Genomic DNA, 27,806 nt, shown 5'->3' with positions numbered 1-27,806 from the left:
AATATTATCAGACCTAACATTATTGTAAATGTTATAATATTATATATATTACTTTTCTAGATTATTATTACAGATGCATTAATGAGTAAGCAGCAATGTAATGCTGTTGTTGGTTAATCTGGAGGCAATTTTAACTACTTTTTTAAATACTGAGTAGTTCAATCTATAACAATGCATTATGTTTATAAAATGCCCGTTTTATTTGTATGGAAAATCTGATTGTGCAAAGTAACTACAGCTGTCAAATAAATGTCGTGAAGTAAAAAATGTTTCTCCCTGGTATAGTTTTTGGGGAAGTCTTTCTTTCTGCTGACCACTAGATGCCACAATTGCTAAAGACTTTATATTTCTGTTTATATATGATCAAATTAGTATATATATATATATATATATATATATATATATATATATATATATATATATATATATATATATTTGTGTGTCTGATTGTCTGACTGTCTGTGTCTTACTGAAAAAAACAGATACGTCAGCAATTGTATTTTTTTCAATGAATAGAGTCCTAGAGTTATATCCTTCGTCCTTGCTGATAAAAGCTTTAAGCAAGTTTTTTTAAAGTGAGAAACAAACACCACCAGATCAATCAAAGGTATTCCCTATAGTTACAATATAATTCGGTTATTTAAATAATTAATATAGAACCTATATGTTTATTTTAATCATAGCACATAAGTTACTTGCATAACCTTTGTTGTTCCTGTAGTAGATATGAAATGTGTGAGAGGATCCTATGACATCTGGCCTAGCTGAGGGTTTTTCTCCCACAGTATAAAGTAAAAGTACTCATTATGCAGAATGGCCCATTTCAGAATAATGTATATAATATTACTTTAATATTGCAGCTGGTAAAGTGAAGCTACATTGTATTACTTATTACTAGTTAGTTAGGCTAATATTTACTCATAGACAAAAATAGTAGTCGGGCCCACTGCTAGTTTGGGATTTCCTTAATAATAAATAATATTTAATTCGTTGATTATATTTTGTATTATTTTATCTGAATCTGAATAGTAACTAGTAGCCTAACTAAAGTTACCAAAAAGTACCTCAAAATTGTACAGTGCATGAGTAAATGTACTTAGTTACTTCCCACCACGTATAATATATATTGTTCATTTATAAAAAGTCAAATGAAGACAAACAGGAAGGGGTCTGTCACTCTCCTGCTCTACGCTTGGCTCTACGCCCAGGCTGAAAAAAAACGAGCGCTTCCATGACGTCACTTCCCACGCGCGCGAGATTATGCTAACAGCAGCTAACCAACCAACTGACAACCGAAAACTTATCCTCTTAACAATTCATTAACACTGTCAAGCTCACCGCAGCTGCCAACTAAAGGCTTAGTATCCTCTGCTGTATGCAGTGTCTTCGACAGGCGTTCAGATGCAGCTGCAGCTCGGTACAGAGGGCTGGTCTGGTTGTTGACATACGTGACGAGGACGTAGCTATGTGTGTTGTTGTGTCAGTAGTTCCAATAACTCATAGCTAGATATATAGATACATACGAATATATGTCTATACCAGTAATTTACTAGCTATCGTTACTTTTTCGAGGAAGTTTCTGGATTTTTCTCTGGTATTTAAACCTTTAGTTCACTCTGACTCGGGCTTCAAGTGTTTGTTTTTTTAGTATTCGATTGCGATGAAGCTGCAGTGTGATGTCGAGGTGGTAAATCGGATGCTCCCAACTTTTGGGATGAAAAGTCGAGGGAAGGGGGCGAGAGCTGTGCTGTCCATCGGTAAGCATTTGGACAAGACGAGTCAACGCAACAACATTTACATGATGATCTGCACAGCTAAAGACAGAGCAGGCTCAAAGTACAAGGTAAATGTCTGTTGTTATTGTTGATTGTCTGTACTGTACTACTGCTGTTTGTTAAAGGTCCCATATTATGCTAATTTTCAGGTTCATACTTGTATTTGGGTTTCTACTAGAATATGTTTACATGCTTTAATGTTCAAAAAACAAAAAAAATGTCATAGTGTCTGTCGGAATATACCTGTATTCACCCTCTGTCTGAAAAGCTCAGTTTTAGTGCCTGTCTCTTTAAGCCCCCCTCCCTAAAAGCCTAATCTGCTCTGATTGGTCAGCATTTCTGGGTCTTCTGCATCTTTACTCGGAGTCTCTGCACCGTCTTTTCAGCCGGGGAATGCCTATAACGGCACAGTAGCGCCACTTTCTACCTGTATATAGCATAGTTGTGACATCACAACTTGCAGAAGTCCTGACGGCTCGTTTAAAGGCACTGTTTCTGAATATGTAAACTCAATCACAGTGTTTGTTTACAAAAACTTTGGGGTAGAAAACTCCTGTCCCGTACATACAATTTAACGGCCCTGAGCAAACAGGGACGAGGAACAACTGGATATACTCTCATTTCATTCATTTAAAATGTATGTTTGATGCTTTCATATGTCAACGCTTTCACTAACGTTAGGTTGGAGAACTAATTTACCTGTTGGGGCTACAGACAAAAGAAAATGACACCAACCAATCTAGCAGTCAGTCCGACTGGCGGTGAAATGCTACCATTCGTAACACTAGATTTGGTTTAAATCGATAAATGTTAGTTACTGTTGAAAATGACAACAGAAATAAACAAGTTTGCAGATTTTACATATCTCCGCAATTCAATTTTCAATGATTTTTGCATTAGCGCGACGTCACAGTAATTCGGTCTATAGGACCTGTCTATATTTCAGTCCATCCATCCAGGCAGGGGACTCTTAGACCCTTTCCCAGCATGCATTTGCGCCAGACAGTTCTTTCTTTTTAAACAAAAAGATGAAATTTGCCTGAATCAGCCCTCTGATGGACTTGAAGAGCAAAGTTGTACTTAGAATAAGAAAAAAGCAACCATTAAATCATCAAACTTACCTGTTGGTTGCGTCAGACATTTACACATTAACATCAACTCAAGAGAATGAATATATCCCCCTCCTCTCTTTCATTGATGTTTTAGTCAAGTCAAGTCAGCTTTATTGTCAATTTCTTCACATATACTAGACATGCAGAGGAATCGAAAGTTCTTTTCTCACTATCCCACGGTGAAGAATGAAAAAATGAACAACAGATAAGACAAGGCATTCCTACCACATGAGTAAAAAAAAGTGCTCAACAGATATGTTTTACTACACTAAAACAATAAACGACAACAATATCACAAGACAAAAACACAAGACTGTCACAAGCAGCAAAAAATGTTATATGATGTGCTGTGGTAGAGCAGAAAGATGTGCAAAAAATGTTTGTTTGTGGTGCTGTATAATTTATGTTTGAGTTAATGTACCAGTGTTGTGTCGATGTGTTGTTGTTGTCATCTTTGTAATTTTTGTCATTTTATCCTTAAACTGTCATTTCAAAAAAGAGAATTACTATTTGGATGCAAAAAAAGACTTAATATACACATAAAAAACATTTTAATTTCATCCAATTTACATACTACATTGCTCTTAGCTCTAGCCTGACAAGCCAGACCCACATCAAGATGTTGGGTCTGGGAACTCACCATTGACAGGGCTCAATCCGAGGGGCGGGATAAACGGTTGTCTTTCAAATTCTCTCTGCACGCAATAGGATAACTCTACAACCAGGCAGAGCAACAAAGAAGGTAGCGAAGGTAGTTGATAGATTAAACTTTGGCCGTATATGGTCGGCAAAACTCCAAACACATCATCCTTTTTTAAGAATGATTTCAGTGCCGTTCTTTTCTCAAAGAAAAGCTTAACTCCAAGTCTTCCAGAAGTCCGCTGTTCCCATCAGCAGCAACCATAAGCCCGCCCACCGACTCTATACACGATGTGATTGGCCTGACCAGTGTTTGGTTTTTCCAGCTCGCAAGTCAACAAGTGTCTAGACCCCCCGGGCTGCAAATTAAATTTGCTGCCGCCAGGGTGCGTCTAGATTTCTAGGTTATCTTAGCTCTTACACTAGACAGAAAATGAGTTTATCATGTTGTTATTATTATTATTATTTATAATTATTATTATTTGTCAGATCTTGTGCTAGTTTCTTTTTTAAATGGACAGTATCAAATAATGCATATAAAAACATTCCAGCAACTTTGACTGTGTTGTTGGTTTTCAACTAACTCAATCCCGTCACATAATAAATCAGTTATTCATTATCTTTCCCAGAAAGACCTAGATTGGAAACCCAAGAAGTATTGTTTTCATGGTTTCAAAATGCTGCCTTCAGGTGCTCCTCAGAAGCTTCTGATTTCAAAAGAAATTAGCGCTGTAAAGTTATAAACCTTTATGTTGACGAAAAGGTTCAAATGCTTTCAGTATTCCTGTCTACACTTGTTGAGACAGTGAGTCACTCTTGTATTTTTCCATCACTGACATTTGCCAACTTTCTCTTTCGCAGCTGAAAGACAACATAGAGAAGTTCTTCACTTGGTTTGTGGCGGAAGGCAAGGCCACTGTGAGATTAAAGGAACCTGCTGTTGACATTTGTTTAAGCAAGGTACGACATCCAACATGGTGGATTTACAGTCTAACTATACACAACTGTTTTTTTGTTTGTTTTTTTGTCCAGATCAAGATTTTCAGGTACAATCTTATTTCATTGAAAAATGTGTCACAACTAGACAGACACATTTGGTTGTTTTGACTGCAGCTGATGCCTGGACAGTCACCATAGAAGCCTCGTTGTTTCCAGTTGCTGTAAATCCCTCCTGGCTGTTTTGAGACCAGTGGTGACCTTTCACCTAGATCCTAACATAGTTCATCCTGTCATGTTGAAAGAAATGCACTCACACACACACCCACACACAGACTGATGCCACATTAGGCAGATAAACAGAAGAAACCGAAGTTCCTAAATTGTGGGAAAATGTGTGAACCAAACTACAATTAAACTTAGGGTTGGGCATCGTTTGGATATTAACGATTCTGATTCCGATTCTTCGTTTGGATTCCGGTTCTTATCGATTCTCGTTTTCCGATTCTTTGAGTGGTGGAGTTGAAATGGGTCACATGCTTATTTCACAAATAAGAGGAAAGTTTTATTTTGATTTAAAGGTGGGTTGCAGTTTGACGGGCCTTTTTCAATGTAAAATAAAGCCACACTAGAGCACCGCTGACTGTGCTCCAAGGCTGCAACACAACAAGCGCCTGGCCGCTACGGAAACCAAAACTTGCGCATATTAAATTTGGAACCCATGATCAGATTTGAAACCAAATCCTCCAAACGATTCCAATAAAGAAACGATTCCGATGGAATCGTAATTTTTGAAACGATTCCAAGTAGGAATCGGTTCTCGACGCCCAACCCTAATTAAACTACAGGGCCACATTTTTTTAATCGTAAACAAATTGACCATACATTTAAATCAACACCCCAATATCTCTTTGTGTGTGTGTGTGTATTTTGTGGATAATATTGTACTGTACAGGTATTCATTATATTGTGTCTAATCCCTGTACTTTACATTCAGAATCGCTCACATTTTTATTCCCAGCAGCAAAAAGTTCATCGTGTGCATTCAAAAGAAGTGTGTCAAGATATTCCAGGCTAGTGAATTTAGGTTATATATTTTAAGGAATCCGGTCATACACGACCACCTGAGAAGATACTGCGAGTCTGCTTTTTCTCTTACCTATTAACACCGGTAACTTCATTCATTCTTTATTTATTCATTCGTAGGCCGATGCTAACAGCTTAAAGAACTTCCTCTCAGCCGCTCGTTTGGCAGACAGAGGAAGTGACGCGGGCAGCCTTCCTCTCTCCACGCTCACTCCAGTTCGCGCCAGAGACGTAGAACAACCCAAGAAGAAGCTCAGCATCGTCTCCAAGAAGGACTACCCCCTCACCTCCAACTTCCCCTACTCTCTGGAGCAGCTGCAGGTCTCCTACTGCAAACTGTCCCGGGTGGATATGCGGATGCTGTCCCTTAAAGGTAGAGTGAGTTGCTGGGGTTGTTAACTACACACTGGTGGTTATATTTTGGCCTACAGAGTAGTGCTTGATTTACATTCTGTTTCTGCACTTTACTCCCTTTTTGTTTTTATAGAGAAGATTACAGAGCATTGATGAAGGAGGGGTCCTACTAAACGCGAAAATAGTTGTATAGTGTCTTCTGTGAGAAAATAACCTTGACGAGTTGCATGATGGAAAATGTAGGATCTGGTGTTTTATGACCTTGGGACAAGCGTTCTGCTGCTTCGATTTTGATCACTTTTTTTTTTTTTTTTAAATGTATTTAAGTGCAATACTAAATAGCTGGATTAGCCCTTTTAAGTAGTGGTATTTTTCTTTGTTTTTGTAGCTCTCCGCAAGCTAGACCTCAGTAACAACCACATCAAGAAACTCCCCGCCACCATCGGTGACCTCAGCTGCCTCTCTGAGCTCATCCTCCACAACAACCAGCTGGAAGCCTTCAGCGAGGCCCTCTGCCTGTCCACACTGCAGCGGACCCTCCAGCTCCTGGACCTCAGCCAGAATCGACTGCAGTCCCTCCCCGCTCACTTCTGCCTGCTCAAAGAACTGGTGAACCTCAAGCTGGACGACAACGAGCTCGTCCGTTTGCCGTTCCACGTCGGCCGTCTCTCGAAGTTGAGGTTCCTGTCAGCGGCGCACAACCAGCTAGCTGTGTTGCCCAGTGACTTCCGTAAGCTGAGTCTGGAGAACCTGGACCTGTTTGGGAATCCGTTTAACCCGTTTAACCACACAATGAAAATTGCAATCCCCCTTCCACTTCAAGAACTGGCTTCCAGAGCTGTGGCCAACCTCAGGTTAGAGTTAAACATGCTCAGTATATATACCATACTGTATCTTAACACTGGTACTGTGGTTCTTACAGCACACTCCTAATTGTATCTTTCCGATTGACCTCGCAGGTTACCATACGGACCTCACCTCATTCCTGCCCACTTGTGTCGGGACCTCGAAGTAGCCAAGACCTGCGACTGCGGCCGCGTATGCATCAATTTCTACATCGAGACGGCGGTCAGCATGAACCTGCACCAAGTCTCTCACACAGTGGTCCTGGTGGACGACATGGGTGGCACAGATGCTCCCGTGCATCAGCACTTCTGCTCCCTCTTCTGCTACTCAAAGTTTTTAGACAACTCCCTCCAGAGAGGAATCAGATGAGGCAGAACAAACTCTTCCGTTTGACAGGAAACACACTAACGCCTGGAAATTGCTGTGGATTTTGAAATGGATTGCAAGCTACGAGATGCTGTCGGAGGGTACAGTTTTCTGGTAATGCCTATAAATGAAAGGACAATATTGACTCTGTTGAGCTTTGTTATTAAAATTACTTCAAGCAGCCTGTTTTACACTTTCAGTGTCACACATCTTCTTTCCTGTTCTTCCTACCTCTTAAAGAAAACTGCAGGTAGCCCTACTGACCTCCTTCTACTAGGCATGGGTATAAAGAAATTAGATGAATTCAAGTTTTTTTTTATTTTTCTGAACACAGTGGCTCAGGCTCTGAGTGTTTGCTAAAGGGAGTTGGTTTTGATGGTGTTAATGACCCACAATTTTTATATACATGTGAAGAAAAAAATCAATAAAATAAACGTATTCATCATTTTGGATCATTTTAATATTGTTGGACACTGCAGACGTTTTTAACTGATATAACTTGCATTCAAACCTGATTGATGAAAAAAAAAAAAAATCTGAACAACTTGCCCTGAACCTTCCTCTGCACACAGTCCTCAGTCCAGCTCATACATCAGGGAGTTTTGGAAGATGAACCCAGCAGATGTGGAATGATCACTTATGATCTTTTCATTTCCATCTTTATCAATTTCCCTCAATAACACGGGGGGTGGCTTGTTGCCGTGCTCTGGGTTGTGGAAGATTTGCTCCGTCAGTAGGTCGTCTTCGTCTACGCTCTCCCTCTCCCTCTTTACGGAGCCCACGGCACGTTCCTCAGAGAAGGAAGTCGCCCTGTTGCCTGAACTTTCTCTACTTGAATTGTTTGCTTCATCTGTCGCAGGCATCTCGCTGGACTCCTGGGAAGTGCAGCAGTCCTTGATGTTCGGGCTAGTAGTATTAGCTGCTGTGGAACTTTGGGATTCCTCAGTGGATCTGAGATGTAGAAATGCAGCATCTGTTTCCACCTGAAGCAAAGAAAATATAAGCAGCTTAGTTTGATCAGACACTTACAGCATTTTGACAGCACCATTGTTAGGATTTATCTCACCTCATTTCCATGTACACTCTCTCGTGTCTTTTCAGTCTCTTCCTTGATGTCTGAAGCCTTCATTTTGGGTGTTGACTCTAAACATGAGTTCAGAATTACTACTCCTTTTCCTATGCAGCTTGAATGTTCAGCAGTGATTAAAACAGGCTGGTTTTCTGTCTCAGGTGAGGCCACAAGCCTGCTATCAACAGGCAATGATTTTTCTTCTTCAGCAGAAACATCAACGATATCACACTGAAGACTTGTTGGACTGGAATCATTTGTATCCTTGTGTTGCTTCGTCTTCTGTAGGTTCAAGTTTCCAACTTCGTTTTCATTTCCCTGCTCCTGCTCTTTCAATTTCTCCTCCTCCACTCCACTGTCCTCTCCCTCTACACCTTCCTGGCCTTCCCTCATCTGCTCCTCTTCTTTGTCCTGACCTTTTTCTCCCTCTTCTTCACCTTTCTCTAACCTTGTCTGCTGCCTCAAATCCTTTTCAACACCTCTTTGCTCCTCCTCAGTTTTCTGGCTTTCTTTTTCTTTCTCCTTCCAGTTATTATCCTCTTCCACCTCGCTTTTCTCCTCCTGTCTCTCGTCATCATTAACACTAGTGTGAGCAGACCCTGCAGCAAAATCAAACGCTTCGTTCGAAGGAAGAACAGGCAGCGTGACTGTAAGCTGTCCTCTCTGTTTGTTGAACTTTGCCTCTCCTTTATCATCATCCACAGGGTAGGCTAAGGGCAGCTCCAGTCTGTAGGCTGGTTTCTTGGACTCCAGCAACAACAGTCTCTCTTTTACCTCAAGGCTGGCATCTGTGGCCGCCTTCAGAAGTGGCATGTCGATGGTAAACACTATTTCTTTGGGCCTGGGGCTTTGGGCAGAGTCTCTAGAACATCTGAAGTCCTGTAGATCAATAAAAGATCTATATCTTACAGTGTAGTTTGGCTCGGTAGGCTCTTTGGCTTTCTGAGGCTGGATCGGGGAGCTTTTAGGTTCAGCATCACTGCTGTTCTTTGTTGCGGGTGATTCTGTGGGCTTGGTTTCCTGGGATGTGGTAGGTCCTTTTTTATCCGGGTATGGGAATGCAAGAGGGTCAGGCTCCTCTGAGGGCTCCTTGGTTTTATATCCAAGTATGGGTTTTCGGATGACACAAGGCTGCGGGAGGCCTTTGTATTTTGTATTCATCTCCCTCACATTGTTTTTATCTAGAGTCACTTTAAAAGCATTCTGGATTCCCTGAATGGCTGTGCTGTGAACTATATCCATAAATCTCTTGTTTTTGCTTGCAATGTGGAGAGTGTCAGGGTGGAAAATAACATCATAGATCATGGCCTTGTTCCCTTTTGGATCTACGCTTTGTCTCCCTGGGTGCAGACTGTGAGGCAGGGACCAGGACTGTCCTCTGCGGCCATCCTCCGACACACCCCATTTACATTCAGGCTTTCCAACTTTTTCATTGGCGCAGATGTTGATAAAACACTTCTGCTTGCCGTTTACACTCGTCCTGAGAGCCCTAAATGGTTCCGGGTGGATAAATTCAATCGTGTTTCCTCTCTCCTGCTCCAAAAGTTTGATCTCCTCTTCATACTTTTTCTTATTCTCAGGATCTGATATTTCATTGGCGTAATCGCGAAACATTTCCCTGAATTTCTCGTCTTTGAAAGCTTGTGTCAGTCTGTCGACTTCATCCACTGTCATGTTTAGTTCTTCCAGTTTACCTCCGGCCTCCATGCTGATTATTACGAGGAGAAATAGTGAAATTAGCGACCACACAATTTTCGTGAGCTAGCTAGCTAGCTAGCTAAACGTCACAAAAATAAGTCCGAAGCAAAGTAAGCTAAATAAAAAGTGTTACAAGCTGTCCTCTCTGGAAAAGAAATGCAGAACTTGGTGTGGTTTTGTGTCCACTTCCGTGGGTTTTAGCTCGTGTTATCGCCCTCCAGCAAACCCATGAGCAAACCGTCCTAGTTGTGGTGATGTAACCTAGCAACACAAGGGCCATTGGTGCAACAAGAAAACACTTCCCTGAGAAACATTTTTATTGCCATAAATCCGACAGAGATTGAATTAATGAAAATAGTTTACTGAATAGATATAACGTTAATAGTAAGAATTACAAATGTAGTTTAGTTTAAATAAGATTAACCCATTAAAAAAAACTTTACTTTTATGCACCAAAAAACATGAATAAAACAAGATATTAACTCTTACTTTATGTAATTGCATTTTTAACGACGCATAAATTGAACTGTAAATATATTTGGCTTTTTAGTTTAAATGCCTTTTAACTCACATTCCATTATTACAAAATCCCTCCTAAATTCTGTATATTCAATGCAGCAAACAAACTTTCCTTGCAGATGAATAACTTTGAGTTTCTTAATAACCAGTACTATTGGCAATGACATATTAGACTACATAATGGACTACATATGGAAATTAGCCTTTGGGCTACAATCTGGTATTTTTTACGTGTGCTGTTGTACATGTTCATCAAATGTGCATTGTCCTGAAATAATAAAATAAATAAAAAAAATAAACATACAATCCAGTACCATTTTTGGCAATGAGCACCAATTGTGAAGTGCATTATGATCACCTCAACTGTTATACTTCACTAAACATGTCAATCCAACAGGATTTTGTTCAGCACTGTAAATGATCAAATGACAAGAGTCCGCCACCAGATGTTGCTGTAGATCACCGTTGAGGTGGCACACAGCCAGTCAGTAAGTCGGTCAGTAAGGCAAAGGGGCGGGTAAGCAGGGAAGAGAAGTGATTGGTCGCACCCCCAACAGTTCATATTTCTCACTGTCTGATTGGAAGAGATGTTGCTGTTACTGGGTATGGGACCACTGGTAATAAATAAATAAAGAGAGAGAGAGAGAGAGAGAGAGAGAGAGAGAGAGAGAGAGAGAGAGAGAGAGAGAGAGAGAGAGAGAGAGATAAGCCCTTTTAATTTCCACTTCCCATCCCTTCACATCCCAAATTCTCTAGCTGAAAATGTCTTCCTTCTACTTACCCCATGTTATTTTTTATGGCCAAGGATGGACAAGACCATTTTCCTTCTATTCATTATCATATTATATTTCACATTTTTCATTTACACAACCTGTTTGTATTAAAGTATATACATTTTACTATTACTGTACACCTGTCTACTACAGTATTTTATAGTATGTCATATTTCATTTATATAACTGCTGCACTATTTTGTGTCTTTATTAGATTCTAATTAGATTTTACTCACCTGATTTTCTTTTTTATATACATATTTGTATGTAATGTTGTAGGGAGCATGAGAACTAAGCATGTCATTGCCAATGACTGCTTCACTGTGAATGTTGTGTATATGACAATACTAAGAACGTGTAACGACTGGTGTTTGATAAATGATGCCAGATTGATAAGAGATTTTTGAGTGAATAAAACTCAGTAGTGTATTATGCAAGAGTCACACAGCCCCACCACCCCCTTGTGTTCATGTGACAGTGCTGAATGGGCTCAAACGATTAGTTAATAAACTCTAAAAAGACAAACAAATCTCTGTCTGTCTTGTCTGCTGACTCATCAACACTCTTGCTCTGAGCTAACGAACAGGACACAATGTCCCCAGATGGTGTCACCAAAAGAGCTTTTATAACACCAAAATTCATTCCGCTAGTAGAGCAAAAGAGGCCGGTGGGGGTGACGCACACAGGATGTGGGAAGGCACCACTCACTGCATTTCTGCATGAGACAACCGGGAAAGATTGCTGACTATACTAAGATCCCACACTGACTGATTCTTTTTTCCCGGATTAGATATCGGAAAGGTCACAAAATGCACAAAGATTGACTTAATCTTTTTTATTACAAATATGTATTAAATAATGTGAAAAAGTTAGACAGGGGGATATAATCAAGGTATAATCATAGTACTGATGATTAATATTCATATGTACATTATTTTTCATGTTTTCCCACAAATATGACAAATAAATGAATTTCATAGTACAACAAACAATACATTCATATATATATATATATATATATATATATATCAGTATCAACACAAACATAGAGAAAGTTTTGTAGGAGGGGTGGAGAAGATGAAATGTATAAGACAAACTTCCTACAAAAGCTTTGGCAACAGTGCATTAATATTATCAATTATATCAAAGTAAACAAAACAATCCCTTAAAGAAAAATACATGTACAAATGAGCAGTAGAAAGGAAAAAAAGTCCAGTGCATGTTTGTTCTTTCATTCCCATGAGTAAAATAGCAGCAGCCTTGTGTGCTTGGCTGCTTCCTGTGTCCCTGTGGTATCTTGGGAGTGGGTAGGATGGCAGTGTTTATTGTCTACTTTGAGCCGGCAGGTACCAGCATGCTTAGTGTGGCAAGGCCGGGTTTTGAGGGAGTTGTCTTGCCTGCAGCCATTTTGTTCAGGCTCCTGACATCAGCTTGCCACGAGGGAATTTTCTTTGTGGTCATATGGCGGCGGGCGTGTTTGGTGAGGTGATCACTGCGCATAAATCGCCGGTCGCACACGGGACACACAAATTTCTTCTCACCGGTGTGTGTTCGCCGGTGACGGGAGAGCTCGTCAGAGCGGGCAAACCTCTTATCACAGCCGTCCCAGCTGCAGCTGAAAGGCTTCTCACCTAAGGGAGGGAAACAGGGAGAGTAGGGAGTCAGCAAGTGAATCACAGTATAGTCATAAAAACTTCACACATCCCACTGTCTGAGAAATAACAATGAGCTCACTCTCTTCCCATCAAGAATAACAAGGCCAAGAAAGGAATGTTTTACAAACAGGATGCAACACTCATCTGTGGTCCCATTTTATTCCACATCCTCACCAGTATCAACCAAATCACACACTAAAAAATGCATTAAACCCTCACCTGTGTGTGTTCTTAGGTGAGCCTTGAGGTGTGAGCTCTTAAAATACGTCTTCCTGCAGCCCGGGAAGTTGCAGACATAGTTTCTCCTGCGGGAAAAGTCCATCTTTGTTGCTGTTGTACCGCTGCTGGGCCCCGCTGGCACATACACAGGGGCCGGGGCCAGAGGTAGTAGCTTGGTGTTGCCCAGGGTCATGACAGTCTGAGGGCAGTGAGGGGCCTGAGAGACAGAGGATTGAGGGAGAACCAGCATCACCGTGCCCTGGGGCATCGCTGAGCCCACGATGAGGGACTGCTGGAGAGGGGCGCCATTGGCTGAGGTGGGCTGGGGGAGGATGGGCGTGGTGGTGGTCCGAATCCCATTACTGGATGTCTGAACCGCACCAGGGATGAAGGCTGAGATTATACCTGATTGGGTGCTGACAGGGAACATCTGGCAAATGATTTGAGGGCTCGGGACTGAGTGCGGGGACAGGGTTGCAGGAGCAGAGGGAGTGGCTAGGCTGTTTTGCAGTTGCATATTGACAGGAGTGGGGGTGGAGACACTGTTCAAACATGGATTTGAGGGACTGGCATGCTGCTCTATTCTTGAGGCAGATAATGTGGGTGTGAGAGGAGCTGGAGGAGTCGGGGGTGTGGTTTTCTGCTCAGTCTTTGTAATGTGTTGCTGCTGCTGGCAGACCGTTGCAGCCGTTACTGTGTCTCTAGTTTTCTTTGGATTGGGGGCCACTGGAATGCGGTGTTGGCAAGGGGTGCTGTCTGCGGTGTGGCGGATGACACTGGTCGCCATGGCTCTGCAGGGCTGTGACAGAGGGGGGAGGGAGGGGGTCTTTTCAGCAATGGGTGCCAGGATAGGCTGATGGACCCAGGACCCACAGTGTTGTGAGGACACAGCCAGGCCAGAGCTTGACTGGAGCACAGCGCTGGATGCCTCAACAAAGATGGGGCTGTGAGGGGGAGTCATACACTGGAAAGAGAAGGGAGAGAAGAATTAACCCCAATGCAATCTGAATAGGTGTGTGTTTCTCTGGTTGTACAGCATAAAGTGTTTTCAGAGATATGCCACACAGGTGGCAAGCAGGTACACACACAAATCACTCTATTAAGAGCTATAAACTGTGATTTTTATGACCCTGCCTTTAAGAGGAGAAACTCTGTCAGTACCACCGATCAGTATCATGGCTTTTCTTGCTGCAGCACCTGTCACCTGCCCTGGTCTCACGTCATAAACCATGGTCACACAGTTATCTTTACACATTCACATCAAAAAGGTCATAGGGTTTAATGCAAACCTTGACTCTCAGGAATGTTTACCAATTAAACATCAGTAATCTATTAAGTCTATCTAATCGAATCAAGTAAGCTGTGGGTTCACAGCTCTGTGTAATTTCAGTGCCGGCTATTATTAAGAGGGGGCAGACCCTGATGTTGCTAAACTGACTTACATATTAGTCAATTGGTTGACACCTGTACAGCATGATAAGTCACTTACCAGGGAGGAGAGGGACACAAAGTCCTTTGGGGGGTCTGGAAGTTCTGACGGCATGAGTGAGTCACAGGAATCCGAAGCGGGGGTGAGGGGTCTGGGCTTGCAGGGGTTTGGCCTGCTGCTGCCGAGGAAGTGGCCCTGGCCCCATGAGCTCATACACACCAGCGCTTCAGCTGCCTCCAGGTCCGTGTACTCCAGGCCACAGGTTCCCCTCGGGTAAGACTGTTCACTGTCATGCCTCCTTCTCTTTGAATTGGACGCACAATGGTCCATATACTCAGTCTGAAAGGAACAATAAATAAACTTCAGATAAAAAGAATTGAAATTAAAGTACAGTATTGCCACATCATTGGGTCATCTGGGTTAATCTTAACCTGCACGATTCGCTTTGTTGATTCCACTTTGATACCGATCTGATTATGGCATAAATGTAAACAAGGGAAAGGTTTCTATTCTATTGAACAGAATGGTAAAAAAAATAAAAATAAAAAATCTATTTCCAATTATCTGCTCATCACTGTTCCCCAATCTAAATTTCCCAGCCAAATTGGAAGGGGGTGTTGGTGACTACACTCCAGCCCAGCATGCACTGCCTTTGGCTTAGAGCCAGGACACCTCCCATTGCCGAATATAGACCAAACAGTGACGTGCTGCCGAGATGAGCCATGTGAAATCCCCATAAAGCGGTTTGCATCAGGAAGTAGGCTTATTACGTTATAACTTCATTATACATTTTTACAGTAAAAAAACATATTACTGATCCTCCACAAAACTCAACTAGATTAAACAATTTGTCAACATTGACAGGCTTCCGTAATTGTTTAAATTACAGTTGAGATTACCATACGTAGGTTATGACTTTTTAAAGAATGACAATCAAAATTGCTAAATGAATGTGTGATGAAAACAGGTGTTTACATTTTAATTTAATATGGCTGATTTGGCACCACTTGGACGTGACAAAATAATATTAACAAAATTGTACAGAAAGAAGAATTTAGCTGATGACTTAGCTTTAGTTTAGGTAAATAATTGAATATCACTGGACTGCAAAATAAATATCGCGCCCTAGCTAAAGTTACAATTTAAAAAAAATGTCTTAACTTACCCCGTTTGAGTCCATCTCTGTAAATTTTCGCGATGGCATTGAGGAATAAAATGTCTTAATATCACTTTTTTGTTGTCAAAGCCAGTACAGAACAAAGAGACGGCGGTTGCCAGTGCTGCTGCCTGTACTGGGGTTGGGTTGAGGTCGTCTTTTTCTCTGACTGGCTCCCCTTTTCTCTCAGCTGTGTGTGTAAAACATGGGAAGGAGAAAAAAAGAAAAACAAAACTCTCAACACGCACTGGCGGGTGGCAACACTTGGCCAATCACAATTGAGTGTGTGCGGAGCTTCAGCCAATGGAAGAGCAGAGAGCGCGTGAACAGTGCGTGCTAGCCGGACGGTTGGAGGAAATAGGGTGCGTGGCCGTTGGTGGGCGTGGCCTTGAGAGTCAGCAGTGTCAGTGTAAACCCGATGAACTGCCATCCGCTTAACTAGGGAAAAGGTCGATCGAGTCTATGCTGCATTCACGGGGTATGGGAATAACTTGCATAAAACGACCTGACGGCTCGATGCAGCAGCCTATAATAAGTCATCCAAAATAGAAAATTATTTTAGAAACAAATAGCAAATCTAAACCAAATCTCTTTTTCTATAGCCTACATAGGGCAAATTCACAAAATGACCTACTGTAGGCCTATTGTTACTGTATTTTTGCATAGAATGTTCTATGAAAACAAAGGGAATTGAATGAAAAGAACTGACTTAAAAGTTGCTTAGTTTTACATAGGTGGTCCGCTTATATGGATTTATGTGTAAGTCTGTAGGTCTAATGGTTGCACTGCATTTTTTAAATAAAAGGAAGAATATTTAAGGTCCATGTCTAGCTGATGTCAAAATACAAAGTTTTGCCCTTTGACTTAAATAAATAATTTCAACCAGCTTTTGAATATATGAGTTGAGTTTAGAGTTTAACCGTGCAAAACAACTTTCCAGGAAGGATTAATTAGGCTATGTTGATACACGTTATAAACACTTAGGCCTACTATGTTTCAGGCTATTAGACATTGACATATTCCCGTTGACTTGATTCCATATAACTTCTTGTTGCCAATGGAAAAGGTCGATCCAAAGAAACCTTTATTTTTCAACTCTATTGTCAATTTGAAAGCGAGGGGGGAAGAAGAAAGGGCATATGTACCACATTTCTCACAATACCTGAATGCAACACCAGTGTCCAGATGAAACGCGGGTTTCTGTCTTGTTTTTTTTGAGCTGTTGGTGCAGCTTCCTCACAGAAAAAGCAGATAAACAAGTGCTTAGTTGTCATCACCTTCACATTTCATATCACGACACATAGTCACTAAGCTAGAAGTGAGTAAAATGCTTTGTGTGATCTATATTATTGATGTAGCCCTTAACCATGTTACCAGTGTAATAATTTATCATTATCCCTTCAAAATTAGATGTATCAATATTATTGTGGTTTCAGAGTAAACCAGGTGACCCAAAAGAAGTCACTAATTAACCTTGATAAATGATACATACATTAGGCAACAATGTAATGGTGTATCCCACTCTTTTGACACTTTTTTTGTCTGTTGGTGCAGTCACTCTTTCAGGAATTTTGGGGTGGAGCCAAACTCAATGCCCCATTATATACACATGTACATAAGTATTTATATTGTTAAATTTGCAGACAAATTCATTTCCATAGGCATTCAAGTCTATAGATGCACTGCACTGATAACCTTTTTTCCTGGGTGCAGAGAAAAGTATATTGTTCTTTGTTCTCCTGATACTAAATATATATTTTTAAATATTTGTTTCAACGAATCTTGGGCTGTTCTCTGACAATTTCTATGAGATCAATCCCACAAGTACACTTAAGAGAATTCAAATTGGTCTTGACCTACATATGCTGTTATATCACCGACTGCATTTAGACAAAGAAAAAATGTGTCAGAAGTCCTAGTGAACTTCTGGAAGCCATGGAGGCTCCAATGTGAATTCGGAAATATTACCAGTTCAACACAACCAAGATGCTTTGGTAAAAACAATAGTAGGACCAGTGTCAATTTCATGAGAATGAGACCCTGATCTTTTCTGCTTATGTATATATAAAAAATATGACAACACTTTCACACCTTTTGTGAAATTGGTAAATTGGTGTTTGTTTGCAGCTTGCCTACAGGAGAAAGGGGTGTAGCAGGTGTGTTGCCCTGTCCTTAGCAGCCGTGCCTCAGTGACTCACATAAGCATGAACCCAGGGAGCATTGAGGTCTTGGAGCTGTGGCAGTGTAGCTGCAGTGCCAGCAGAGAAGAGGGAGGAGTTTCGAGGAAAACAAGTTAGCACGCCCGTATTACAGGCAGCCCCGGCCTTAGCACAGCAGCCTGTTTGTGATATAAGTGGGCCAAGCGGTTTCAACTTAGTCAGGGAATCTGGAGGAAAGGTTACTATCTGGGCCTCCACATGCACAACTCCCCTATCCGGCCAACTCCCCCAACTCAGGAACTCCAGGAGCGAACTCAAAAGGGGGGAGTTGCCCCAGCAGGGTTAAATATATCACCCAGGGGCTATATTTCACTAACAGCCCCTGAGCTCTGACAGGCAACTATAGGCTGTGTCATCTTGACAAGATCATACTTCCACATGAAGTATATCCACTCTAAATGTATAATGTTGTCATATTTGATAGATTTCCATTACAGGTTTGACCATAATCAACACATAACTTATTGCAATGTTGTTATAAAGTGGTATTATTTTGAAAATGTCCTTCAGATTGCTGAGTGGAGAAACATGAGGCCTTGAGTTCATAAATTCAGATTTTTTAAAATAGTTTTCTCTTCAATTACAATTCATGTAAGACCACACAATTTCACAATTCATTTTGAATCATTTAAGCTCACATTGAGGACTGCAAATGTATGTGTTTGCAAAGATTTTTTTTTATAAAATGTTAGGCTACAAGAGAGCTCTCAAGGTGGGAATACTTTAATGAGACTGTTTATCTCTGGATTTATGTTGCATATTACTAATATTTAAAGCTACACGCTACAGAAATTGTATTCAGTATTCCAAAAAGCTCACAAAACTCATTTATAAGATTATTCCCTATGGTTAAATGAAAATCATCTCACACATATTATATTCACTGGAATACATGATTTCACTGAAAGCTTTTATTTATTGCATTGTCAGATTTATTATTAACATTTTTTGTTAGGACAGCAGACAGGCGAGAACCAAAAGAATACCTTAGTGCTACAAAATGAGGAATACTTTGGTGTTGTGAAATCACTGCGCTTTTGTCTTTCTTGTTTTGATGGAATGCAAAACTGGATTTTTCAGATTTATTATTATTATTTTGAAGTAGCACTTGGGTCTTATGCCTCTGAATTGCAATTTTTTATTATAAATTTACAAGGTTGGATTTTTGATTGGTTTTTATTTAAGTCACAGAAGCTAATGCCAATGTTATACATATGTCTGGAATGCTTTGTGAGCTCAGCTGAACTTGGAAAACACTTGTCAGTCAACTGCTCCTCCCCACCATCACTACAAGCTGGCATCTAGGTGAAAGGACACAGCCAGCAGTGTAGAAACCCTCAAAAAGGATCCTTCATCCTTTCTTCCTACCTTTCTTTTGCCCTTCTTTTTTAATTTCAGGTCACTGCAATTACTTGGCACGGATGGAAAGGAATAAGAAAATTCTTACTCTGCTATGAATGAAAAATGTGATGGAAAAGCACATAACAAAAAAACATGCTATGCAAAAGATGTACTAAATGACAAGTCAAAGCATGTTGAGTTGATGTGTGCAAGTGCTCTTCCTGAAAAGATGGAATGGTGTTTACTTTACTGATTTCTGTATGTCAGAATGCTATTTTGGCATTCAATGTTTTATTGCAGTCAAATAGTGTATTCTGTTCTGTGAGAGACACGTAACTGCAGGAGTAAAGTGCATGGTGCATTTTAAAGGAATATTTTAGCTTAAAATGAAAATTCCATCTTTAATTACCCCAATTACTTCAATGTGTAAACCCATTCAGCCTTTACTTCAGCTCCTAAATATTACACATTAATTTCAATATGGCTTCAAAAGATGCAAAGTGGGCATATTTACTACATTATCTCCTACATTTCATGGTAAAGTCTTGTGTGCCATCTGCAAACTATCACTAATAAGAAATAAGAAAAATATGAGATAAAGAGGTAAATATTGGACTTTTAGACCAACAATTGAATTACATGGCTACAAAACAAAACATTTGGATAATTGAGAAATTTGATGGCCTCTGGTGGTCAGTACAGGTTTACATGGACAATCTTTGGCGTGGTTTTTGTCACCAAAAGTACCATGTTTATGTGAATCTCATTGAAATTCTGTCTCAGTATTTTGCCAGTGCATACAAATAGGTCAGTTGGTAGAAAGGGGGCACATGTAGAGGTTTAATCCTCGATGCAGAAGATCCAGGGTTCGAATCTGACCTCTGATGGTTTTCCTGCATGTCTTTCCCCTCTCTCCTCCCTTTCATATCTCAGCTTTCCTATCGAATAAAGGCAGGAATGCCCAAAAAATCTGAAAAGAAAAAAAATACTTCATGATCAGTTATTACTGATTGTGTTATTGATAGTACATATTGCCTAATAACAAACCACAGATGGCTTGTTGTTCGAGCCATCTTGTATAGTAAACACTGCACTGAAAGATGCTTTGTGTGCCACGCTACTCATGTGGCCCCACCTTTTCTCCTCCTACACATAAGAATGGAGCAACAACAGGGATTCCTCTACAAACAGCTGGCTCCTGATTGGTCGGATTGCAATTCTAAAGCCAATCTGTTGCTATGAGACACTGACTCATGTGCTGCTAGCTGCTTTCTGTTGTCCTGGCAACACGAGGAACAGGAGGCAGGGTTGAGGGCTCCCTGGAGGAGCTCCCCTGGAGACTGTCTGAGCATGTGTGGTACCTAATGATTAAGGCTTGGATATTATTAAATAATACACTGAATAATTTTCTGTCTGGTTGTCTGGCTGTGGGGAAAATGTTATTCTTTTGTGATGGCTCGCCATACAACGCTATGAAAAAAGCACACTCTGTACTACTCATCATCTCTTTTCAGTGAGCTACAGTATTATATTGAACTGTAGTCCATTTTAAGACCGCCTTTAAGTACTTTTCTACATATAATTCACAAGACAATAGATTTCTTTTATGCACAGATGGAGACTGGAGACCTACTGAGCTTTTGGTTCAGCAGTGACACATGCACTTCACTTCTAGTTAATTCTCTTTTCTTTTCTTTTTTTTAAGATAATTTTTTGGGCATTTTAGGCCTTTATTATATAGCACAGCTGAAGATGTGAAAGGGGAGAGAGAGGGGGAATGACATGCAGCAAAGGGCTGCAGGTCAGAGTCGAACCTGTGGATGCTGCAACAAGGACTGAGCCTTTGTAAATGGAGCACACGCTCTACCAGATGAGCCATCCGGGCGCCCCTCTTCTAATAAATTCTATCAGACACAAGATCACATCATATGCTGTAAAGCTTATTTTGTTGTATTGAGCTGTGTTACGCCCCAGCTCACTAGTGGAAGTGGAAGCAACTTAAAACCTAATTGAATTGGTAAACTGAAGTTATTTATGCACAAAGAACTTAGGAATTTAAAACCTCAAACAAAGAGGCAAACTACCAAGAAAAAAGGACCTGTGGGTGCTGTTCAGAGCTGCTACTAAAGGCAGGATGCAAACTACAGGGAAGCCAGCTTAAAAAGACGTATGTTCCCCTAATGAGTAAAATGTTGGGTGGGTCTCTAAAAATTGACTTTATGCCATTTTTTCTGTATCTTCACTTCCATGGATCGTGCGTAAAATTAGGCTATTATCAATGTATGATTTATGCATGAGGGTGATTCACTAGTCACCACTAATTCACTTCAATAAAGATAGCCATGGTGCAATGTCAAAAAACCTCACTCACTCTGTAGAGTATATGGTATACTTTAGTTGGCCGTCTTGTATCAAACTGTGATGTTTGGTCAGAGGTGTCAAGTAACGAAGTACAAATACTTCGTTACCTCACTTAAGTAGACATTATGGGTATCTATACTTTGCTGGAGTCATTATTTTACAGCAGACTTTTTACTTCAACTCCTTACATTTTAAAAATAGCCTCGTTACTCCTATTTCAGTTCGGCTTGTTTTCATTCCGGCTTGTCATCGTTAAAAAAAAATCCCAAAACCTATCCAGATAAATCAAGCCATCCGGATAGAGTGAATTTGATTGTGGTTGGATGAGAAGTATAAACGTACAGTATATCATTCCGACACCCTTTTGGTTTGTATGCGATCCATCGCACCTGCACATGACACAAATCACGTCACACTCCAGTAAGGAAATAGCAGACGTATGTAGCCTAGTACGAAGAGGTCCGTGGCAGACACTTAAGAGAACGAAATGTCCCAACCAAGCACCAGCGAGGAGGTTGGTAGCCAGGAAGACCAGCCAACCCTTCTACATCCCTGGCCATACCTGGAAGAATTTTTCAAAATGGTTGGATGCAAAAACAACTCCTTTCGAATGCGCTGCAAGGTCTGCGCACCCAAGTACCACAAACTAATTGTTTCCAAAACTCGCCGTCTAATTTGAAAAAGCATATTGATATTATATATTTTTTTCCTTACATTACTTTTACTTTTATACTTTAAGTAGTTTTGAAACCAGTACTTTTACAGTTTTACAAAAAGCTTGAGTTGATACTTCTACAGAAGTCTTTTTAAACCCTAGTATCTATACTTCTACCTGAGTAATGAATGTGAATACTTTTGACACCTCTGTGTTTGGTTTTGATACCTGTGTGGAAATGTTATGTGGTCATTAACTGATTATTTTATATCAGATGTGCTGACATAAAGAAGGTAGGCTACATGCTTGCAGCTATGAATGTTTCTTTGCAACAAGAGTCACAGTCTCACTTTGAGCCACGTGCAAGCAAAAGTGAGCTCCCTCAAAAGCCATGTTATAGTTCACACACTGCCTGAAGGCCCTGACTAACCAGCTAGATCTTCAGCTCCTCAGGTGGGATGGGCAGTGCCTCAACAACTGGAACCAATCTCATACAGGGAACCACACATCCTACTCTGCATACATAAAAAGACAATAATATATCTATATCTATAAAGGAAGGAATCTCTTTCTGTGAGTATGTCCGTCTGGCTGTCTTTCATTTGAATATCTACTGAATGAATATATACCGTTCATCCGATCTACTTCACACTTAGCGTGTGTATTGCTGGGGACCCAATGGTGTGCTTTGTGTCCGTGTGAGAGCTTGGTGCAATTACACTGTCTGTGTTTATATGCATGTAGAACTGACTGTAGTGCAGTGCCTGTTCGGGTAATGCCTCATATACTAAAATAAAGAAGCATTGATTTTAGAGATAGGTCAAATTATATTCTATTACAGTCTTTCCTCGAGAATATTATTAGAATGACATGGAGTAGGCCTATTTAAACACACACACACACACACACACACACACACAGAGCATTCACACGGAGCACAATTATACTTTCTCTCATTTGTCGATGTGTTACTGCAAATGGACTTTGTAAGATTCAACAGCATATTTACAGTGTGTGTGTGTGTGTGTGTGTGTGTGTGTGTGTGGAGCTGCTGATGGCAAGAGGTTGAAAAACAGATGAGAAATTAAGATATTTTCTGAACCTCATTATAATCTTGTTCTGTGTTTTAACAATTGCTCAGTTCAAGGTAATGCAGAAACTGATTAGAATATGCATTTTAGATGAATTCAGTGACAAATGTAGGTGTGACTGATAGAAGGTGGTCTCTGCTCCACAATATATTCATTTAACTTTTCGTAATATTCGAAATAGTGCAAGAACAGCAAAAGGTCATGGTTTAACAGTGTGTAGATAGGTGTGTCTCTATTCTAAGTGCTAGTTTGAAAGGATCATAGCTATTTTCAGTAGGCACAATGAAAATACATTTCCTGTTACATCACCAAGTTCACAGATGGCGGGTGAATAACTCTACAGCAGGAGGTATTTTTTACTTTGAAAGTGGTTCTATCAAAAAAAGGTATGAATCATAGACAACAAACATTGGAGCATAATGATTCAAACAGTGAAGACAATGCAGATATAAATATATTTTCCCTGTTGAATAATATTTGAATTGGCTATTGCTGTAATTGCAAATAAAATCAATAGAGAAGATGATTCCAGGAGAAAATGTAAGAAACTTCATTCTCGAAACCTCCTGCAGCTCTGTCAACATTAAATTACATTTGTTTGGGGTTAATTTCTTCTTTGAGTATAGGCCTAGTTCTGTAAAAGAAGCCAGTGTTTCAGTATGAACTTGGAAGGAGCTTTTATCACGTTTATCTCGACTCCAGGCTGAGGCTGATACCAAATATGGAACAGGACAAATCTCAGAGGTGACTTTATAGAGATTACAGTGCTGAAGAAGGAATATAGGTTTATTTTTCTGAAAGTGTGAAATTAGAGCTGTGGCTATAGCTGCACTTGGGTTGTTTGAACAGCATCAAAGTAGGTCATTTGTGGTCTGGTCTGCCAAGGGTACACTATACTGTCATAACAGTGTGCAATTTAAGAGGGCAGAACCCAAAATGGTGCAGCATATAACCTCAGAAAAGTCAGTTTTGACTGAATATACTGTAGCTCAGTTACCATGTGAGGTTAGTCACAGTGAGACTGGATATCATGTAACACCATCAAGAGTGCAGAGACAGTGCAAAAACACCTATACACATGAAAACATCATTTACCGGCAGTTTGAACGATGAATCAACTTCGTCTGACTCTAAGTGATATTCCATGGAAACTGTCATATGCATATGTGTGTACATTTACACTTTGCATCTCTGCTCCAGCTATGTGACATCAGACAACAGCCAATCAACTAGTTTATGAAAGCTGAATTCTCAGTGTTGGATTGTTTTTCCTGCAGAAAATCAAGAGATAAATAAAAGAGGTCTCCACCCACTGAAATATGTTAAAACACCAGATTATATTATCTTATTGTAAAAGAGGTTGCCCCAAAAAATATTGAAACTCACTGGACTCATATAAGTTGTGTTCTAAAAATATGGACAAAAATTATTACATGGGTTGACATTTTCAACTAGGTAGCAAGATAGAAAAGTAGTTTGAAAAGTAATTTATGTAATTCCGATCATTAAATTATCATAAACATGTACACAATAGAATAAAATCGTACGTATGTATTATATTAATTACATACAAGCTATCAGTCATAAATCCTCTTAGAGATACAAGGCAAACTGAATAAAATACTGCTTCTGTTTATAGGTATTCCAGTCATTAGCGCCAGTGCAAAGCATCTGTGCAACCCTGACACACCCAAGAGTTTTGTAGTCTTATGGCATGCTACAAACATGGAGGAAATTGGATATTATATGAAAGAAACTAAAGAAACACACGGCCCTCTGCGTTTGATACCAACACACAAGGCGCTCAGATGCACTAACATGCACGTGCGGACTGACCAGCTATGAAAACAGAGGAGCTGGGATTACAACACACACACACACACACACACACACACACACACACACACACACACACACACACACACACACACACACACACACACACAGAGGAAATGGGACTTCATTCTCCGATCATGATGCCATTACTCCACTATATCTTTACATAGCAAATAGTCGTTTACTGCTGTGTTAATGTTCTGAATATCGTGTACAGCCCCTTTAAAAATACCATCACTCTTAACAAGTTTTTTGTAGTAAGTCCTAATAAAAACACATTTATTCAGACAAAAATCAAAAAAGTAGCAGATTATCAGAGATCAATAGAGATTCAATGTTTGGCCCAGATTATTCTCTACTTGCTATTCTGTTGATGTAACATTTGACTGTTAGTAGGAAAGCATGATGGAAAACAAAGAGTTAGACCATATGTCCCAGTTGTGAGCCTGGCCAGTTTCCTGACCTCGCTCAGAGTCATCTATACAGAAGACAGGAGCTGCATCCTGACACTAACTGTGGGTTTAAATGAGGACATCTCAGTAGAGAATGAGAGAGACAGTAAAAGAGAGACAGACCACACTGTTATCCAAAATTTGTTGACTTTACTGGACATTTTTTAGAAAGTTTTTACACAAGGTGAAACATAACAGGTCAAGTTGTATTAAAACAGAGTGGTAAATTGATGCAGTAGACAAATCAAGTTTACATTAGTAGTCACTAAAAATCATTAGTAAACATCAATAATTTTTTTCTGGAGTCATGTTGTCTAAAATAAGCATGTTAAGTTAAAGCTTTAGTGCGTAACTTTTTAATATTAATGAACGTCCGTTACGTTCAAGCCATTGCCAAATGAGTTGATACAAAGCTAATTTAGACTATCACCTCCACAAAACTCTCTCTGTATTTCTCAGTAGGGCTATGTTCAGAAACTGTGAAGATATTTTACCATCCACCATGTTTTTTTAATCCTCCGTGTCCTCCTTGGCTTCTAGCAACTGCATGGGGGAGGGATGGGGGTGGTACAGAAGGCTTGTATCATGTGGATGTGCCGACAGTGTTGTTGTCATTACTTAGAATTCCTCATGGGGGAGACAGAAACTACACACAAAAGCTTGCAAAGAAACATAACAAATATTAGTGGTGGGCGGATCGATCCAAATATTGATAATATCGATACCAACGTTGGTATTGATATTGATCTATACCAGTGTGATAAGATCGATACTTTAGTTTCAGTTTCTCTCCCGTATGCACTACTGCGGTTTCATCAAAGAGGCAACCTGGCTGTCTGTGTATGTGCTGTATATGGTTTTTAACAAAACATGAAAGAATAAATAGTGACCAATGAAAAGTTTAATTACAACTAAATCTGGGTTTACAGTGCAGATGGTCTTACACTAAAGGGGAAGAGGGCAGCATGTTGGCAGCTAGTTGGTTAAATTAAAACTAAATGAGACTTCAGGCTTTTTTGTACCTGCACACCTGAACCTTCAGAGAGTCTCATGTGCTACATAGATAGGTGGTTGGCATCATGAGTCCATCATCTGACAGTTACATGAAATATACTCGTTACCATGTTAGTTTAGTGTGTTACATGTTTCAAGTTGTCATATGCACAACAAATACAGAGAAGCAGTCGTTGGCAACAAAAATCTTAGATCTCAGGCTCCCTCTAAGAATGCTCATTAAAATGTAGAAAAAGGAAATCATGCAAGAAGAAAATGAGAATCTGAGACACACAAATGAAAAGTTAAATGCAGGGTTGATAACTGTTTCCAATACACTTTTTAATATATTGTTTGAAATGGTCTTCACTACTTGACAGCAATAAATAACTTATAGGCTCTGAAAAAGGAGCGAAAAAGATCCGTCATCTGTAGCTGCTGTAATCCTGTAAAAATGCCAACCAATCACTGCCTTGCAGTCCACTTGGAAAGAACCAATGAAATGCCTCCTTACCCCGCTGCACATAGTAGTGATGGGCATTCCGGCTCTTTTTCGTGAGCCGGCTCGTTTGACTCAGCTCACTGAAAAGAGCCAGCTCTTTTGGCTCACAAACGGCTCTTTAAAAAAAATTATGTTTTGACTATGATAGGTGTGAAAAACAATTCTAATTAAATTATTAAATGAAATCATACTCACAGTGTCTCACAATTTCTTTAAAAATGCATTGATTTGTTATGAAAAAAGAATACTATTAAACATTTGCATTTAAATTACAACTTTTTAATGTATAGAAACAACATTCAAAACAAGTGTGCCTATATAATTATTTTTTTGTTCTTTGAATTAGTCAATTATTTTAAATAAAATAAAATTCACTCATTATTTCATTATTACATAATGATTTAATTTCTATAGGCTATATTTTTAAAAATAGAGTCGGCTCTTCGGCTAGCGAGCCAGCTCCCGTCGTTCACCTACAAGAGCCGGCTCTTAGAGCCGACTCATTCGCGAACGACCCATCACTAGCACATAGTCTACCCCTCCTGTGTACAAGCCTAAGCTCAATGCGGGTCGTTGCAGCCTTACTAACATTAGTGATGTTTGTTTTAAACATTCGGTATGATTTTAGGTGTTTGCTTACTGGTGAAAGAGACATGAAGTAAAACTTTCTCTGCTCTGCTCTGAATCAGCGATGTAACGTTGCTTGTACACGTCTGTGTGTGGG

The 27,806-nt window shown here is 40.0% G+C and overlaps 3 protein-coding genes across 3 annotated transcripts; 1 reads left to right on the top strand and 2 right to left on the bottom strand.

Annotated features, from left to right (window-relative positions):
- The first annotated feature begins 1,197 nt into the window (after positions 1-1,197).
- lrr1 (leucine rich repeat protein 1) lies at positions 1,198-7,559 on the top strand. The gene is made up of 5 exons (XM_039785757.1): positions 1,198-1,843; positions 4,388-4,486; positions 5,669-5,921; positions 6,291-6,756; positions 6,862-7,559. Exons 1-5 carry the CDS (start codon positions 1,661-1,663, stop codon positions 7,115-7,117), a joined length of 1,257 nt encoding a protein of 418 aa, XP_039641691.1. The 5' UTR covers positions 1,198-1,660; the 3' UTR covers positions 7,118-7,559.
- Positions 7,560-7,635: 76 nt separating this feature from the next.
- Positions 7,636-10,172, bottom strand: dnaaf2 (dynein axonemal assembly factor 2). Its single transcript, XM_039785756.1, has 2 exons — positions 8,181-10,172; positions 7,636-8,097 (listed from the first exon to the last, which is right to left on the bottom strand). Exons 1-2 carry the CDS (start codon positions 9,888-9,890, stop codon positions 7,690-7,692), a joined length of 2,118 nt encoding a protein of 705 aa, XP_039641690.1. The 5' UTR covers positions 9,891-10,172; the 3' UTR covers positions 7,636-7,689.
- Positions 10,173-11,993: 1,821 nt separating this feature from the next.
- Positions 11,994-15,831, bottom strand: klf11b (Kruppel-like factor 11b). Its single transcript, XM_039785754.1, has 4 exons — positions 15,642-15,831; positions 14,537-14,815; positions 13,048-14,011; positions 11,994-12,804 (listed from the first exon to the last, which is right to left on the bottom strand). Exons 1-4 carry the CDS (start codon positions 15,678-15,680, stop codon positions 12,503-12,505), a joined length of 1,584 nt encoding a protein of 527 aa, XP_039641688.1. The 5' UTR covers positions 15,681-15,831; the 3' UTR covers positions 11,994-12,502.
- Positions 15,832-27,806: the final 11,975 nt, after the last annotated feature.

This window comes from Perca fluviatilis, chromosome 20 (assembly GCF_010015445.1).
Source record: "Perca fluviatilis chromosome 20, GENO_Pfluv_1.0, whole genome shotgun sequence".
NCBI classification, from domain to species: domain Eukaryota; kingdom Metazoa; phylum Chordata; class Actinopteri; order Perciformes; family Percidae; genus Perca; species Perca fluviatilis.
The sequence above is the reverse complement of the archived record's forward strand: the minus strand, read 5'-3'. Positions and strand labels throughout refer to the sequence as shown.

Bases quoted from the DNA above. Each gene is read 5' to 3' on its own strand.
- lrr1 (XM_039785757.1), top strand. From the start codon at position 1,661: ATGAAGCTGCAGTGTGATGTCGAGGTGGTAAATCGGATGCTCCCAACT. The intron at 1,844-4,387 runs GTAAATGTCTGT...TCTCTTTCGCAG, and splicing joins GAGCAGGCTCAAAGTACAAG to CTGAAAGACAACATAGAGAA. The intron at 6,757-6,861 runs GTTAGAGTTAAA...TTGACCTCGCAG, and splicing joins AGAGCTGTGGCCAACCTCAG to GTTACCATACGGACCTCACC.
- dnaaf2 (XM_039785756.1), bottom strand. From the start codon at position 9,890: ATGGAGGCCGGAGGTAAACTGGAAGAACTAAACATGACAGTGGATGAA. The intron at 8,098-8,180 runs GTGAGATAAATC...TCTTTGCTTCAG, and splicing joins AGAGTGTACATGGAAATGAG to GTGGAAACAGATGCTGCATT.
- klf11b (XM_039785754.1), bottom strand. From the start codon at position 15,680: ATGCCATCGCGAAAATTTACAGAGATGGACTCAAACGGG. The intron at 14,012-14,536 runs GTAAGTGACTTA...TTCTCTTTCCAG, and splicing joins TTGTGTCCCTCTCCTCCCTG to TGTATGACTCCCCCTCACAG. The intron at 12,805-13,047 runs GTGAGGGTTTAA...TCCCTCCCTTAG, and splicing joins TCACCTAAGAACACACACAG to GTGAGAAGCCTTTCAGCTGC.